The sequence below is a fragment of the Hippopotamus amphibius genome, chromosome 14 (genome assembly GCF_030028045.1).
Source record: "Hippopotamus amphibius kiboko isolate mHipAmp2 chromosome 14, mHipAmp2.hap2, whole genome shotgun sequence".
Classification (NCBI taxonomy): Eukaryota; Metazoa; Chordata; class Mammalia; order Artiodactyla; family Hippopotamidae; genus Hippopotamus; species Hippopotamus amphibius.
The window spans coordinates 11,814,004-11,832,206 of NC_080199.1; the positions used below are offsets into that span (position 1 = coordinate 11,814,004).

Sequence of the window (18,203 nt, forward strand, 5' to 3'; positions counted from 1 at the left end):
TCTTATCTGTGGTTGTTTATGAGTGGAAAAGTGAAGCTGATTTTTGTTTTGCTTTTTTCCCTTCTCTGAGCCTTTCTGAATGTTCAGTGTTTTTTATGTTTAGTATAATTACTTTCTAATGAGAAAGAGAGAGACAGAGAGAGAAGAAAATTGGTTGGAAAATAAGGAAGGCAGCTGGTAAACTGGGGTGTGTTCAGGATGAAAAGTTCTTTACCCCTTTAAATGAGGGGTTCTTTACATCTTTGTGTGAGTTTTTACTCCAGTCTTCACGCAAGTTTTGTGATCAGAACCCAAAGAAGACTAAATCCAGAAAATGGGAAGCAAAAACCTCGACCAGAGAGAGTGAAAGGAAGGACAATTTAACTCCAGTAGTAAGAACTTAGAGATAGGCCAGTTCAGACAGCAAGACCAGAGATCTTAGCAATTTTTGTGTGAACCATCTCTCTGGGATATCTCCCGCAAAGAGTGCTGAGAAAATAAAAACTCACATCCAGATTCACGCAAATCTTAATCCAGCCACAGTTGGAAAGGACTGACTCCTGGGAAAAGCACTGCTCACAAGCAGTAAACCTTGTAAGCAGTTCCCCAAACACTGGAAACAACCCCCCCACCACCACCACCCCCGTTGGTGAACAGCTGTTTGTGGTTGAGAATTACATCATATTCAGTTAATTAAGTTACACTTTCTGCTCATTAAATTGCTTCTCTTTCACGTGATGGAATTCAATACTGTACTTCAGTATTTCATGATACAGAGATCACTGTGGATTCCAGGTGTCCTACCAGCTGTGAATACACCTGTGAATCACCGGACCTAAAAAACAAAACTTATTCCTTGAGTAAAACTGTTTCTCCAACAATAAGATGAGGTAAATCTCGAAACTATTACTCCAGCCATAATTTGCTGTGCAGCTTAACTATTTGGACGTAAGTTATCTCTGTTCATTCAGCTAAATTGTAAGATTGGTTCGAGATACTGGCCTCCGGACATTTTTTTTTTAAGTTCTTTATTGGAATAGAATTGCTTTACACTACTGTGCCAGTTTTTTCTGTACACCAAAGTGAATCAACTGTATTTATACATATATCCCCGTATGCCCTTCCTCCCTCGGCTCCCTCCCACCCTCCCTGTCCCAGCCCTCTAAGTCATCACCCATCATCAAGTTGGTCTTCCTGTATTATGGAGCAACTTCCCGCTAGCTATTTTACAGTTGGTAGTATATATATGTCAGTGCTACTCTCTCACTTCGTCCCAGCTTCCCCTTCAGTGCCCCCCCCCACCCCGTGTCCTCAAGTCCATTCTCTACATCTGCATCTTTATTCTTGCCCTGTCACTGGGTTCATCAGTACCATTTTTTTTTTAGATTCCATATATATGAGTTAGCATATGGTATTTGTTTTTCTCTTTCTGCCTTACTTCGCTCTGTATGACAGTCTCTAGGTTCATCCACCTCACTACAAATAACTCAGTTTCATTCCTTTTTATGGCTGAGTAATATTCCATTGTATATATGTGCCATATCTTCTTTATCCATTCATCTGTTGATGGGCATTTGGGTTGCTTCCATGTCCTGGCTATTGTAAATAGTGCTGCAATGAACATTGTGGTACATGTTTCTTTTTGGATTATGGTTTTCTCTGGGTATACACCCAGTAGTGGGATTGCTGGGTCATATGGTAGTTCCATTTTTAGTTTTTAAGGCACCTCCATTCTGTTTTCCATAGTGGCTGTACCAGTTTACATTCCCACCAACAGTGGAGGAGGGTTCCCTTTTCTCCGTACCCTCTCCAGCATTTATTGTTTCTAGATTTTTTGATGATGGCCATTCTGACCAGTGTGAGGTGATACCTCACTGTGGCTTTGACTTGCGTTTCTCTAATGATTAGTGATGTTGAGCATCTTTTCATGTGTTTGTTGGCTATCTGCATGTCTTCTTTGGAGAAATGTCTAGGTCTTCAGCCCATTTGTGGATTGGGTTATTTGCTTTTTTGGTATTAAGCTGTATGAGCTGCTTGTATATTTTGGAGATTAATCCTTTGTCCGTTGCTTTGTTGGCAAGTATTTTCTCCCATTCTGAGGGTTGTCTTCTTGTCTCGTTTATGGTTTCTTTCGCTGTGCAAAAGCGTTTGTTTCATGAGGTCCCATTTGTTTATTCTTGATTTTATTTCCATGATTCTAGGAGGTGGGTCAAAAAGGATCTTACTTTGATGTATGTCATAGAGTGTTCTGCCTATGTTTTCCTCTAAGAGTTTTATAGTGTCTGGCCTTACCTGTAGGTCTTTAACCCATTTTATTTTTGTATATGGTGTTAGGAAGTGTTCTAATTTCATTCTTTGACATGTAGCTTGGACATTTGTCTTTAATGACAAGTCAGTTTTGCCTACTTTTGCAAAATGCACACCTCTTGTCCTGACAGGCCTGTCTGTATTTGAAGATGCAGCTGTCTGGTGTCACACACGTGTCGTGGCTGCATGCTGGCCTCCACTGTGCGTGTTCAGCAGTTGTTGGGAGTTGTAGCCAGCCAGGCTTTCACAGTGTTGAATCGTTGTGAATTTGCTGCTGGTGGAAGGAAACCTTGAAGAATGAGAAGGAATTGATGGTGGCCCTCTTGCCACTTACTGAACTAGATCAGAGCGTGCATCAGGGGCTCCCTACACTTGACCTCACGTCTTCACAGTAGCTGTGCAAGGTCAGTTTTAGGGTCGCTCTTCCAGATGAGGATGGCCAGGCTTGGTTTACCTGTGCACATCTGTGCACCTGAGAAATAGCGCCTGACCGAAGCCTGTGCGTTTTCCCCCTTACCAGACTGCCTGGTGATTTGTGGCTCCACAGAGTGCCTGAGAACCTGCAGTGGGAGCAAACCCGGCCCTCGCTGGGAGAGGACCTGTTCCATACACTGCACTTCAGCATTTTTTCCCGCACATTAATTAGCCGATACCTGCAATGGCACTTTTCTGTTGGAATTAAGGTGTCACAGACATTACCTCTGTATTAGTTGCTGGTGGTAGTAAAAATAAGTAAATAAATAGAAGCCCAACCAATACTGAGGCACAGTGTTCCTTTAAACCACAGTGCAGTTTGCTGGGAAGTTTTATAATTAGTCTCTCCCTTAGTAGAAAAAGTAAATTCTCCAAAGCATACATTTATCAATAAGCTTATTTGTACTACAAGAGACCTCCGTGCTTTCCTAGAGGACTCATGGCAAGTTTGTTTAAATTTTAAGTTGTCTTAGTACCTGAAAACTGTAACCTTTGAGGCTGAAAGTTGTATGAAACCTGTTAGCAGTGTCTGGCCTATCTCACTGACCGAGTTGTCCTCGTGTGTTCTCAGAACCAGCTCCTCGCTGACCATGGACATAATCCTCTCATGAAGAAGGTTTTTGACGTCTACTTGTGTTTTCTTCAAAAACATCAGTCTGAGACGGCTTTAAAAAATGTCTTCACTGCCTTGAGGTCATTGATCTATAAGGTATGTTGTTTCACCAGGGAAGGGCATCCTTGACTGCTCCCTGTGCTCCTGAGTCCGCCTGGAGCTGAAGGGTGCACTGACCTTTCTGGGTTCACTTGCTTCCTGGTGCCCATCTAGTTTCCCTCGACGTTCTATGAGGGGAGAGCGGACATGTGTGCGGCCCTGTGTTACGAGATCCTGAAGTGCTGCAACTCCAAGCTGAGCTCCATCCGGACCGAGGCCTCGCAGCTGCTGTACTTCCTCATGAGGAACAACTTCGACTACACTGGCAAGAAGTCCTTTGTCCGGACGCATCTGCAGGTGCGTGTGCTTCAGCTTTCTGGGTCGTGTGCTCTGTGGAATTCTGTTCAGCCGGAAAACTTTGAGTGTCACATTTACCAGGTTACCTCGAGATAAGTACTGAACAATCTGGCTTCGAGATGGAAAACTCAAAAGTCAGAATTCACTGGTTTGATTTATTTCATCCTCCGTATTGTAAGATTTGGGCCCAGGATGTGTTTCTGTTGGTGAATTGACACTTAAATATTGAATCAATGTTGGACTGACCGAAATTCCATTGAATCAAGATACATAGAACCTACGAGAGGGTTCCTCATGGTAAACATCTTAGGTAAGACACAGAAAGCCCAATGTGGTTCTTTTCTGTCTTCTCTCTGTTGACACACCTACCATCTCTCCAGAGTTAAAGTGTCCCAAATTCTCTGCTCTGTGAACCAGGCCAGATACTGAAGAGTCTTACGTATTTTTGTAGACTCTTTTTCTACAAACACATATAGGAGTGCCTTCTCTGTCTCTGTACTTATTCCTTTTTTAGAACAAATATTTATTGTTTGCAAACTATGTGCTAAGATTCATGGCTACAACCATGGACAAAACAGAACCCTCTCCTGATCCTCATGGAGCGTCGTCTGCTGGAGGACAGACAGACCCTGAGGCCTTGTGCCGTGTGTCCGGGACCGAAACAAGGGAACTTGAGTGCCCCAGGGAGGGGACCAGGGGGCTTCCCAGGGATGTGAAGGATGAACGGGGGTTTGGGGGTGAGTGTGTTCCAGGCCACAGATGCATCATGGGCACGGGCCCATCCAGGGGACCAGAGAAGGTCCCTACAGTGGAGTTGAGAGTGTGGGCGAGATCAATTGAGGAGGCATCGTTGCATGTGCAGAGGGGTCACCCGGACCCGAGGCCTTAGCTTGGGAGACCTTGGCCAGAGAGGATGGTGTCCTGGGTCAGGCGTAGCGAGCTTAGAAGGAAGAGGAGATTGAGTTGACAGTACTTAGTGACTGATTGTACCTGGTGCCGTGAAGGAAAGGGGGGGTTCACGATTTAGCTGAGTAACTGGGTAAAGGCGGTGCTCCCCACCCCCCCGCCAAGAGGTTCCCCCACTGCTTAGTTAATATGTGTATGTCTTAATAAGAAATGCAAAGGACAGTCCACTTATTGACTGTTTGGTACCTATAAATTCAAGCCGGAAAGCAAAGGGGTGAGTAATGTCTCCCTTTTTATTAGAGAAAGTGATAGGTAAGTAACCATCCAAGTGCCACGGGCTTATCTGGTTCTCATTCCTCTACGCTCTCCTGATTAGCATTTCGATGAGCAAACAGAGGACTCAAGGGTAGCAAAATCTGGAATATTTCTTGGAAAGGGGAGAGATGACTCAGACATTGTTTCCCCCACAGGAGCCATCCCTGCTCACAGCTTCCCCATTGCCCCATCCCGGTGCACATCCTACCTGAAGCCAGGGACTTCCCTGGCGGTCCAGTGGCTGAGACTTCACCTTCCACTGCAGGGGGTGTGGGTTCGATCCCTGGCCAGGGAGCTAAGAGTCCACATACCTCTCAGCCAAAAAAACCAAAAACAGAAGCAATATTGTAATAAATTCAGTGAAGACTTCGGAAGTGGTCCACATCAAAAAAAAAAAAAAAAAAAATCTAACAGAAGCCAGGAGCCGAGCCTGGGGCGTCACTTGAAGGTGAATTGATTTGCTCACATTTGTGTGTCCCTAAGGTCATTATCTCCGTCAGCCAGCTGATAGCAGACGTTGTTGGCATCGGGGGAACCAGATTCCAGCAGTCCTTGTCCATCATCAACACCTGTGCCAACAGTGACAGGCTCATCAAGGTGGGTGGCCTGGTCCCGTTTTATTTTTTACCCCCAAGACTCCGCCTCATCACCTGACACATATGTGGACAGACAGAACGCAGCTGAAAGCCCGTGTCCCCCTCCCCCCTTGTTTCAGCACACCACCTTCTCCTCGGACGTGAAGGACCTGACTAAAAGGATCCGCACGGTGCTGATGGCCACGGCCCAGATGAAGGAGCACGAGAATGATCCCGAGATGCTGGTGGACCTCCAGTATAGCCTGGCCAAGTCCTACGCCAGCACCCCCGAGCTCCGGAAGACGTGGCTGGACAGCATGGCCCGGATCCACGTCAAAAACGGGGACCTATCCGAGGTAGCCCTGCAAGCCTGTCAGTCCCGGCTTCTGAGAGAACGAACTATGCCCCACTCACGGAAAGAAGCGCCTTATAAGAAAAATCTCCCAGTCATTCAAAGAAGCCAGTTAAAAATATGCGCTGCTTTAAACAGTGCTGGGCTCAGGGTTTCTTCACAGTCGTCTGCGTGTTTGACAGCTTGCAGCATCGTAGGGGGATCGCTCTGTCACAGAGGGCATTGTTGGAAGGCCCTGAGAAAACACCCACGCTCACATAGGTGCCTGCTAGTTCAGGCGCTCTCAGCTTCTGCAGCAAAACCCTGCCCTAGACCTACAGGTCAGCGATTTTATGATAAAATTAGATTTCCCTGTTATCGAAGTCAGGATCGTGACCGGGCATTGCTTTTTCCTCTCTGAGGTAGTCGGTTTGCTGTGGACGTGGCAGATGTCAGAGCTCCCTCGTGGACAGAGCTGCGCAGTTCAATAAGTGGCAGCGTGCGGGGGCGGAGGGGTGTGTGCGCTCCGAGGCGGACTGGATCCCAGATCCAACGTCGACTAACTCGGTGACACTGAGCCAGTTCTTAACCCCTCTGTGTCTCAGTGACATCATCTGTAAAATGGGGGCAAACTAAGGAAAACAGTAGGCTGTAGGGCAGGTTGTGTTGATGCTCCCGTGAAAACTCTGCTCAGGGTTCGTGCCTAAGGCATTTAGGCGGGATCAACCGTACCACCAAAGAAGCATGCTTTTTACTTTTAAACCTCTGTAATGGCTTAAGTTAGTAAAATTGTGTTCTATATCTGAAAAATGTATGTAACTATTTTAACCTATTGATTATTCAGAGTCCATTCTATTTGATCATAAGTTTAATCTAAAATATACATTAGCCATAATAAAGATGAATTACATACTGTTAGTAGTAGTAATTTTTCTATCATTCTGACAAGAACCAGGGCTCAGGCATTAGAACCTTATGGTCGGATCATTTCCAACAGCTATCTTTAACGTTTTATAAATCATGGCAACTTGGTGAAAAGAATTTATTTTTATTTTTTCTTTTGTTTTAAGGTGTTTATAATGTTATCCATTTAACATTAAATAATTTTCATTTAGAATTTTACTTTTGGAAAAAGTTATAATTTCATCTCTGAATCTAAGAATGCACATGTCTTTTTAAATGATCCTCTTTTCCTTTTAAGAGAAATAATACCAAAATTTTAGGTACAGTAAGAAAAAATGCTTTTTAAAAATCTTTTACATTAAAATTTAATAATTCTAAATAGAAATGGGCCTTAGCAAATGTACTGCCATTTGTCTCAATTCTCAGTTTCACAATTTCAATTTATGTGAATTGTTCCACTTTTTTCAAAAGGTAAGATGTCGGCCATTAGAAACACTAGTTGATGCCTTGAAATCTGATACAAGCACATTGTCATTAGATTTCTGTTTGTGAGCATTAGATGTGCTTTATAAAGGATGATTCTGAAGCATGTGTCTTTTATTATAGGCAGCAATGTGCTATGTCCATGTCACAGCCCTGGTGGCAGAATATCTCACACGGAAAGGTAAGAAACGATTCCTGTGTTTTGTGAAATTAATACAATATTGTACAAAGCAGCAAAGACAAGTGAGAGCCATTCAGAAAGATTTGGAGATGGGGGATTTCTGTGTGTGTGCGTGTGTGTGTGTACACTATATTCACTGTTTTATTTGCTGGTGTGTCGTTTGCTTGACTTGGTAGGCACCACAGAAATGCAAAACAAAGGTAGGTGGCATGTTGTCATAGAAACTCTGACTAATAACTTCATCTTGCAAAAACTAGTTAATGAGCTTGGCACCTGGGAGTCCCTGACCAGCCATTCTCCAGCTGAAAAGATTTTATTTTCCCTTAAGATAGTTCCCACTGGAACTGCCTATCAATCAAAAGGCAGCTGCAACTGGAGGTCATCATCCCGGAGGTTGGCTTTGTCATGTGAGAAGGCAGCTTGCAGGCTGGAAACCTTGCCTGCCCGTGAAAGAGCGGGCAGAAGTGAGTGCTTGTGCACTACGTGCATGTTCCCATGTTAGCAGGCCATGGGTTTTCTCACGGCTCCTCTGGTTAAACACTAGTTGCTCGTTTCCCCTTCAAAATTGAGAACACGGGGCTTTTAGACAAGCCCGTTGTGTTCATGTGTGTACTAGAGCACGGCTGCACCAGATCTGGCTAATTCCTCCACAACGTGAGGAATAATGTAAAGCCACCGAAGGCCAGGCCAGGGAATGTCTATCTTTCTGGTACAGCTGGCACTTTGGAATGGAATTTAAGGGCATCTAGGCTTGTCACACATCAGAGCTGCAAGGAGAAAGAAACCAGGGAGGGGCTCAGTATTCTCTTACTGCCAGCATGATTTCCTGTTGAGACCTTCTGTTGGGTAATACATCTCCTCATGTTTAGAAGCAGACCTAGCCCTCCAGCCGGAGCCACCCCTCCTCCCCTACAGCCACAGCACCTGCCAGAGGAGGCGCCGGGGAGGTGAGCTGAGGGTGGGCCCAGCCATTTGACACTCAGAGGTGTGGGGGTTTCTCTTTCAACTCTGCTGGGATGGACTTGGCTCTCCTTCCCTCCCTTCTTTTCCTGGCCTCTCCGGTTTGATGGCAATCTGCGGGCGAGGAGAAGAAAGCACTTTGGCCACCGTTGTAGTTGTTCCACCGGAGCTAAGCTGTATTTTTAAATCTGCTCTGCAAGCCAAAAACATGGGTGTCTGGATTTTTTAATTTTGCTTTTTGTATGCTCATGTATCCTCAAGCTCCTAGGTTAATGCTTTTCATAGGGGAGTCTTTGTCTTCATAAAACAAAAGCAAGGCTAAAGCAGGACAGTGGCAAAGATGCTAGACAGCCCACGAATGGCCTGGAAACCTTGACCGTGTGCAGCAGAAAAGTCTCTGACTTTCGTGTCTACTCTTTCAAGATTTGATTTCAAAATACTCTGTGTTCCTTTCATTTCTCAGTTCAAGTCTTGACTTTTGTTTTATTGTAAGCAGCGATCTCTACTAGTAGAGTAGTAACATGTTTCAGGTCCTTCTTCACTTGATCGTTTTTGCCCAGCTGTCATTGTCCAGCGGACAGTGTCCACCTGACATAAAACTTTCCCCAGTGACTCCATGCGAGGAAAGGCCTCTGCTTACCCCTTAGGCTGCCAGCGTGGAACCAGCCAAGGCAGCCCATCAACTCACAGCTGCAACCGTCGAGTTACATCTTGGTAGACTGCTTGCTGCAGGAGAAGGGGGAGTTCTGTCCGAGTTCTGGGTTACCCCAGCCAGAGTGGGTGAGGTGACAGCTGGAAGGAAACAGAGTTGTTTTTGTACTTCTCTGATTGGCTTTGGCTTCTTTATTTTTCTGGGTATCTGAGCATGGGTCATCTTACCAAATCAAACTATTGTTGTTATTATTTTACTATGAATTTGATTCAAGACCCGTTTCCATTTATTTCAGAATTACATACATTTTAATAAAGGTGGGTTAAAATTAAAAGGGACGAGAAAGAGAAACAAGTTGAGGGCAGTGAGGGTTAAACATGAGGAGGCGAATGAAGGAAAGTGCACAATGGCCCTCAGACTCCCCGTGGGAAGGCCAGCCTAAGACACAAGAGATTTCAGATGCGGGCCTCATTCAACCCACGGGTGAACAGGGCAGCAAGAACCCTCCCGGTTCCTCCACTTGCAGGCTGATAGCTCCAACTGTCTCCTCTGCTCTCTCAATTCTAGGCATGTTTAGACAAGGATGCACGGCCTTCAGGGTGATTACCCCGAACATAGATGAGGAGGCTTCCATGATGGAGGACGTCGGCATGCAGGACGTCCACTTCAACGAGGTGAGCGCCGCGGCCCGTGGTGCTGCCCTTCACCCGCCCCTGCACCAAACTAGGGTCTTCTGTCTGCAGCTGCCGTGTGCACATTTCACTCTCAGACAGTTCTCCAGGGCACTGAAACAGAACAGCGAAAGCTGCTGCCATTACCGTTTCTAGGAGCTCCTCCTTTTCTGCGGAGAGAGTTTGAGGAGCTAGTTAATTGTGAAGCGAGGCTGAGAGCTTGAACACTTGTGGTAAAAGGTCCGGTATTTGGAAGCATAAAGTTTCTCATTCTTTCCAGCAATTAATTTCTCTGGTTCACGGGTTTTCCTGCTGTTTTAATCTGACTTTTGAATCAGTGTCTCCAATGTGAGACACCTCTCTGACGTCCCCAAACATGCAAGGCCGTGAGAGGCCAGACTGGGCTTGGGGGCAGAGCGGCCCTGTCCAGGTCCCCGGTTCCCTGCCCCTACTTGAGTGCTGTCACCCAGGGTCTGTGCGCCATGAGTAGACTAGCCCATCCCCCACAGAGACCAAAAAGTTTGGCTTTAGATTATTGTAGCAATTTCTGCAAGTTTCTTGCCAAAACAGGATCACCTTGCAGCCACTTAAGATCTGTAACTAGAGCATTTTGAAATACAGCTAGGAATTTGAACAAATGCCAGTTTTCTGCTTGCATTCCCTGAATTTCCTTTTCCATGAATATCTGCCAGAAGAGTTCTCCATGTGTGCCTGCCTTCCCTCAACTCAGAGCAAAATGAAACAGTCAAGGGAAAGCTTTTTAATCCTGCCCATCTTTTAAGGAAAAATAAAATTGTCTGTTTCTTCATGTGGAGAGAAAGAACACAGAGAGGAGTAGACATCCTCTGCCTCTGTTACACTTGTTTCTATGGTGTGGAGGCCCTACACTTAGCACCAGGGCTTCTGACCACGTTCATGCCAGTGAGCAGGGCCCGTGAGCAGACACCCTCCGTGACACGGACCATCCGTGAGTCAGCAGTTCTCCAAGCGTGCTCCTGGGGCTCCTGGGGCCCCTGGGGTCCCCAAGACCCTTTCAGGAAGTCTTTGAGGTCCTTACTTTTCCAGTTCAATGTCTTTGTGAGCCTAGATTTTCTTTGTTTATGTTACCCAGAACAACATTTTGAAGAGATTGAATGGAAGCAGAGATAGGAATCCAGGCTTCTCCTACGAAGTGAGACAGAGTTGCAAACATGTAAAACAGTGCCACTCTTCTCCTTAAGTTTTTCATCAAAAATTTAATCTTCATTAGCATATAATAGGTTTAATTGTACAGATGAACTGGTTTGCAAGGCAGAAATAGAGACACAGATGTAGAGAGCAAGCATATGGGCACTGGTGGGGGGTGGGGGGGGAGCGGGCCGTGGGATGAATTGGGAGATTGGGATTAACATACATACGCTAATATGTACAAGAAAGATAAATAATGAGAACCTGCTGTGTAGCACAGGGAACTCCATTTCTCTGTGCAGTAGAAACTAACACAACATTGTAAAACAACTATACTCCAATAAAAACAGGAAAAAAAGTTAAGGAAAAAAAAACAGGCATAAAGTTTGCTAAGTAAGATGAGTAAGCTCTAGAGCTCTGCTTTACAACGTTGTACCTATAGCCAACAATAATGTATTGTCCACTTAAAATATGTAAAGAGGCTAGATCTCATGTTGTGTTCTTACCACGATAGAATAAAAATTTAAAAAAGCAATAATAGGTTTATTAGTTTAATAATAATAAAGTTAATAAATAAATCTTTTCTCAGTTTTATTCCTAATATTGTAAATATTGAGAGATACTACCCATATACATAAAAGTTCTTAGCTATTTTTAAAGAATTCTCAATAATTTTTATGCTATATAAAGGGACTTTAATCCTCCAAGGTTTCAGAACCACTGTCAAAAATTGTCTAGCCTCAAATGACCCTCTAAATTAAAAATTAAGAGAATAATATATTGAGAGATTTCACATTTAAAAATTAAAATACCTTTAACCAAAATAGATAAAGTTCTCTAAGTATTCTGAAGAGGGAAAAAAAGCCAGTTGGTTAACAGTTCAGCTGTCTCTCCACCTTGAAATGCCTGGACCGATGGTAATTTTTCATTTTTCACTCTGACGTGTGAGCCTGTCCCTGAGGCAACGAGGCCCACATGCTCTTAGCTTTGAACTCCTCACTTCAAGGAGGGTTTGGACTGGATTTTTGCCTGAGAAGAGGCTTGAATGTGTTGTCTCCTTGGAGAAACCACCCTTGTCCCCCGCTGCCCTGTCTGTCCTCCAGAGCGCAGCACTTTGTTTAGAATTTGATAAGGAAAACCTCAATGCCAAGGATAACTGAAGATCTGAAAGTAAATAGTTGTGGGTAGCGTGTCCTTGAAGATGATGAAATGAGGTTCAGGTTTGCTCATCCTGGTGATAATAGGCTGGAGTGGTCTCTGCAGCTCAGGGAATGAGCCCTGTGGACCCAAGGGCAGACTTGATTGGGGACATTTGTGAGTGGCAGCCGCTCTGGGTGACTGCTGACACGTGACAGGGATAACGTTATCAGTCATTTTCAGAATATGGATTTCCCACCCTGTCCTTGAAGCATGTCGTTGGTAAATCTTTAATAAGGTCCATAGTACACAACGCTCTGTCATGATTAGGATGTGACACAGGGGGTTGTAAAGCCCCAAGCAAGCCCTGCACATGAAGACTAAAACCAACCAGCAGTGAAAAAAGGACGTGTGCCAGAAGTCACGAATACGGAAATTGCCACGTACAGTTTTTGCTTTGGCTATCAAGATGTTTCAAGAAAAAGGGCAAGTCAAATATCTCTGCCAGAGAAGGAGTTGTAGGGGAAGCTGACGGGACTAGGTGTAGAACAATAGCTTAATAAAAATCATTGCCCTTTTAATCTGCATTATTAGCTATATTTAAATGTCTAAGATGCTCTCCTAACATGACTTTAGAGAAGCTATCTAAAAATGCACAATTCTCCCAGCAGGAGGCCTCCGGTGAGTTTTTATTGGTCACAGTCCATCTTCCTTGACTCTGATCTAAAGAGCAAACTCCCCCCGCTCCCAGCTGCTTTTGAGTAAAGAGAAATGTTCCATTCATGTTTGTATTCTGTTTCACAAATTGGAGCCAATGTAGATCGAAGAATTCTGAGTCTCCTATGGTGTCAAAATTGCACTTGGCCCATGTTTTTTTGAGATCCCTCCCTCATTATCCCATGCAGGCAGAGTCCTGGAAGGAAAGAGGTAGCACTCTCAGAAATTGAAGCAAGTCTGAGACTTCCCTCGTGGTGCAGTGGTTAAGAATCCGCCTGCCAATGCAGGGGACACGGGTTCCATCCCTGGCCTGGGAGGATGCCACATGCTGCGGAGCAACTAAGTCTGTGCACCACAACCTCTGAGCCTGTGCTCTAGAGTCTGCGTGCCACAGCTACTGAGGCCACTCGCTGCAACTGCTGAAGCCCAAGCGCCTAGAGCCCATGCTCTGCAACAAGAGAAGCCACCACAATGAGAAACCCATGCACCGCAATGAAGAGTAGCCCCTGCTCACCACAGCTAAAAGCCCGCAAGCAGCAACGAAGACCCAATGCAGATGCAGTCAAAATTTTTTTAAAAATTAAAAAAAAAACTTTTCAAAGTTCAGATTAAAAAAAAAAAGATTGAAGCAAGTCTAACAAAGGGACTGCTGTGAAAAGTTTGGTCAGGGTTTGGGGGACCAATGAGGAGTATTACAGAGCCCTGGAGGTTAGCAGCGGCTGGTTGCCACCCTCAACCTGTGGGCTAAGAGAGGGGAGAGAGAGACCACACAGAGGGGCCAGCTGCCCAGGCTCAGTCCTGGCTCAGGGGCAGGGAGGGAGGGAGCAGCCACCTGTCCGCTCTCCTCCTGCCCACCGATCTCCTGCTGGCTGTGCACTGGCCGAGCCCAGCGGGCAGGCCAGTGGTCCTGGTGTGTCCACCCCCACGGCACAGGGCGAGGGAGAAACAGGGCCAGGAGGGACTGTAGTGAGGAAATGGAAAATATAGTCCACCCTCGTTATCCGCCCAGTTGCTAAAATTTCTTTGTAACCCCCAAATCAGCGTGCACTGAGGCGCTTTTGCAGTCATCTGGGGCATGGCACAGAGCAGCAAGAAATGTGAGCCCACACATTCCCAGCTGAGGCTGAACAGGCAGCACTCTGCCTCCTTGTTTCAGCTCATGCTGTAAACAGGGGTCCTTCTCTGGCCCCCAAGTGTGGTGCTGAAGTGCTGTCCAGTGTTCCTGAGCTCAGGAAGGTGATGTGCCTTATGGGGATAATGCTTGTCAAAGGAGCTCTATTCAGGCAGGAGTTACAGTGCTTTTGGTTGTGGGTTCAATGTTAGTGAATCAGCAATATGTACTAAATTAGGTGTCTTTAAACAGAAACACACATAAAACAGGTTATGTATTAATCAGTTGTCAAAAATTTTGTAACCAGAGGCTCTCTGGAGCCTAACCCTGTATTTCCCCAAGTAGTAGGGGGTTCAGTGTTCACAAATTCAGTGTTGGCGGTGACCTTATAGAATATAACCACAGTGGGTAATGAGGACTGACTCAGCATTCACATGGTAAATGCATGAGGTTAACCAGGCAGGTCACTGACTTATATTAGCCAAACTGTATCTATTCAGAAAGAACTGCCGATAACAAGCATGAAATGTTTATACCTACAGAACATCCCAAGAGAGCGTTACCAACAAAAAGCATTCTGTGGTTCCTCTGTTTACATCTCATCCAAGCCTGGCAATTATCTGTAACCCTGTAGAGTCATCTAAACATCCACTTTTCCTTGACCAAGAGTGCTCTGAGAACCATAAAAGTTATATAGCATATCTATACTTTTATGATGCTTCTCCAAAACAATAGCAGTAGGGAATGTGGCCCACAGAACTTGTCTAACTGCTCTACCTTGGCTCATATCAGAACATACTGCCCTGCTTCATGTTACAAATATTTCCTAAGCTTCCTGTGCTGGAGAGACAAGGGCAAGCATGGTGGTCCCGCCCCCACGCAGGGCACTGCTTCTGATGCTTTTTTCCCATTGAGGAGAAACACCTAAACCACGGTCCCTTAGAGTCTGAATTGGAAGTTGTCTCAGTTGTCGGTGGCCTGGAAATTTCTATATTTGCATGTGTTGCTTCGTTCCATAAACTAGCTGTGTGCCATGTGCTAGCTCAGTGATGTATGAGGGAGATGCCTGCCTCAGAAAGTTTCACCTAGTGCGCTAGTCCTCGAGCTTTAGTGTGCTTAGAAATTACTTAGCTTCCTCTTACAAATACAGATTCCCATTCTAACCCACGCCCACCCATCCCAGATTCAGTTGGGTAAGTGTAGTGTCTGGGAATCTGTATTTTAACAAGCATCCCAGGTGATTAGTCTGATACAGTGGATCTTCAACGGTATCTTGAGAAATGATAACGTAGTGGAAATGTGAATGACGCCATGATGTACACCATTGCCCAAGCCAGGTCACATGCCTACAGTTATTCCCAAACGGTAGAAGAGACAGCTAGCTTCATAGGAAAGGTTAAATTGAATCAGTAAATTCTAAGATGGAGCACGTATTATTATTGTTTGTTTTAATATTTGTTTATTTATTTGTGCTGGGTTTTAGTTGTGGCAGATGGGCTCCTTAGTTGCGGCATGTGGGCTCCTTAGTTGTGGCATGTGAACTCTTAGTTGCGGTGTGGGATCTAGTTCCCTGATCAGGGATTGAACCCGGGCCCCCTGCATTGGGAGCGTGGAGTCTTATCCATTGCGAAACCAGGGAAGTCCCCACATATTATTTAAGTGGAAAACTTTTAAATACCCTGCACAGGCTCACAAGGCATTTTCAAGCACACACACACGTGCACACACACGTGCCCATGCACAGCACTAGTGAGCTAGTTCCACAGACAGGTCCTCGGTGCCCTCAGATGCATGGCTGTGACACACCTAAAAACGAGTGGCTGCTTACATTTTAAACAGCTTCCTGAATGGCTTGTGAGCTTAGTGTACGAGTCTAATATCATAAAATGTGTACTTTCCAGATGCGTAAAGTTCATTGAAGTTTTTTATCTCCCCCGACCAGTAATTACTTACAATTCTTTGCATGTATTGACAATTTACAAAAAAAAAATAACTTGGCATTTAGATTTTAAACACAGGGGAAAACTATCAGACTTTCTGTATGACTGCCTTCCAAGGTCGCCACTATCTGACCATTGTCAGTATTAGTTCTGGTTTTCAGGTAATTCCTGAGAATTCAAAGTAAATTAATACGTGGAATTTCTGTTGAGAATATTATTCATACATGCCCCAGTGTTTAGTTACTGTGATGTCTTAGTTTTTATGACTCTCTATAATTTTGTGTTCACATATGGTCTCTGAAACTTAGCTATCTGTGATTGCTGGTTGTTTCTATTCAAAGAAGTGTTACTTGATGCACCAGCTGTAAATGTCTGGGTATAGAGTTGACATTAGCTTGAATAATTTACCTACCAAATTAAGCTTGGATGCTCAGTAATCCATAGTCTACCTTTAGAAGAGAAGGACTTACCTTTTTTTAAATAAAAGCCATTTTTAGTTTGTTATTGGGTAAAATCTGTAACTATGCTTTTTAGAGTAAACATTACCATTTTTACAATAATAAGTGATATTCAGACTGATGTACTATAGGTCCTGAATGCCTCCTAAATCAGAAGAAATGATAAAGTAATGTCCAGTCGCGTATATAAGCTGATGATATGTTATTTCCTAATTCTTAATTACCATCAAATTGTGATACTTATTTCATAATTATTTACTAAGCTTTATTCACTTTATTCTTTAATTTTATTTATTTATTTATTTATTTATTTATTTATTTATTTATTTATTCATTCATTGGCTGTGTTGGGTCTTTGTTGCTACACACAGGCTTTCTCTAGTTGCAACCATCAGGGTCTACTCTTTGTTGTGGTGCATGGGCTTCTTATTGCGGTGGCTTGTCTTGTTGCAGAGCATGGCTATAGGTGCGTGGGCTTCAGTAGTTGCAGCACATGGGCTTAATAGTTGTGGCTCACAGGCTCTAAAGCGCAGGCTCAATAGTTGTGGCACACAGGCTTAGTTGCTCTGCGGCATGTGGGATCTTCCTGGAGCAGGGATTGAACCCATGTCCCCTGCATTGGCAGGCAGATTCTTAACCACTGCGCCACCTAGGAAGCCCCTCTATTCACTTTATCAAACATTTCTGTTTTCCAACCGTTCTAGGGAGTTTCCCTGGTTGAAGTCTATCTTTTTGTACCAAATATGGCAAATTTTTCCATAATGAACTGAATTGTCCACAGTATTGATATGCTATTTGAATTCAGGTTTCATTGTTGTTAAACTTTCCATGTGTTTCTAGTTTGGCAAATGAATAAAAATAATATTCAAATCTTATCAAATCTTAGTCTCACAATTAGGAGCATTTGGCCCAGGAGATTACTCATAAACTCTATTTGATATATATTTATTAAGTGACTAAATCTAGAACCACTTAAAATATACCTGAAAGACTGCTATAGACAGATACCTTATGAGAATAGACAGAACATCACTTTAAAATCAAGTAACATCTTCCTTACATAATACTTCATTGTTGTGGCAGTTAATGTATGCCTGTGTGCATTTTCATGTCTCATAAAATTGTCTATATTCAATTATTTATTTTTAGAAAACTTTGAGTGTGGCTATTTTAATCTATGTATTTAACCTTCCCACCTCCCCATCCTCATGTCTTGGCCCTGTTTGATTCAGATTTTGTACTCTAGCCCCTCAAACTACTTATAAATTTCCTACACATGATGCTGCCATCATTCCTGTGTCTCTGCCCAGGCTGCTCCCTTTCCTTGGAGTGTCTCCCTCTCTTCCTTGCTATTCCCACCTTTCACCTTCACCTCACTAACTCCCAATGGTGTTTGGGACTCAGTCAGTCATCACTTTCTGCAACCTTCCATGCCCCCACCTCCTGTCCCCCATCACTGGATAGGTGCTGCTCCTCTCTGCACCCCTGACTCCCTGTGCATTTATCACTGCATCCACCAGCATCTTCTATAATCTCTTTATGGATCTCCATAGAGATCTGAGCTTTGTGAGCAGCACGTGCTCTCTTCACTTGATTGTCAGCCCCCCCAGGACTCACCCAGAGACACACAGACTACTGTTAAGTCGGTAGATGCCTGCTGCTCTCAGTTCAGAGTGTCTACCCTTCTGACTTGCTGTTTGGCACGTATGTGAAATCACTGTGGTTTTTCTCTGTCCTCAGTACCTTAACATGTATGTCACATCTCTTCCAGTCGGTGGTCATGAGTCTCTAGTTCATCATTTCTAGCTACTTCGAAGGATAACCTCTGTGTGTCTTTGAGGGCCTCCTCCTCAAAGCCAGTTTCATGTATACCACGTAACAAGTTAAACCTAAGAATAGCTTTAAGATGGGTAAATTTCCATGCCTT

At 44.3% G+C, this 18,203-nt stretch overlaps 1 protein-coding gene across 19 annotated transcripts in view; it reads left to right on the forward strand.

Annotated features, from left to right (window-relative positions):
* The window catches only part of DOCK9 (dedicator of cytokinesis 9), a 279,214-nt gene that overhangs the window by 237,023 nt on the left and 23,988 nt on the right, over window positions 1-18,203 (forward strand). For 12 of the 19 annotated variants that reach the window (XR_009049021.1, XM_057707550.1, XM_057707546.1 and 9 more), the window contains 7 exons: window positions 3,332-3,469; window positions 3,587-3,769; window positions 5,474-5,587; window positions 5,706-5,921; window positions 7,406-7,463; window positions 8,333-8,410; window positions 9,643-9,749. Coding sequence is in view for 18 of the 19 variants with exons in the window: in XM_057707550.1 (XP_057563533.1) it covers window positions 3,332-3,469; window positions 3,587-3,769; window positions 5,474-5,587; window positions 5,706-5,921; window positions 7,406-7,463; window positions 8,333-8,410; window positions 9,643-9,749 (894 nt within the window). In the remaining variant the exon portion in view is untranslated. The remainder of the gene's footprint in view (window positions 1-3,331; window positions 3,470-3,586; window positions 3,770-5,473; window positions 5,588-5,705; window positions 5,922-7,405; window positions 7,464-8,332; window positions 8,411-9,642; window positions 9,750-18,203) is intronic. The other 7 variants (XM_057707535.1, XM_057707539.1, XM_057707540.1 and 4 more) reach the window with 1 other exon arrangement.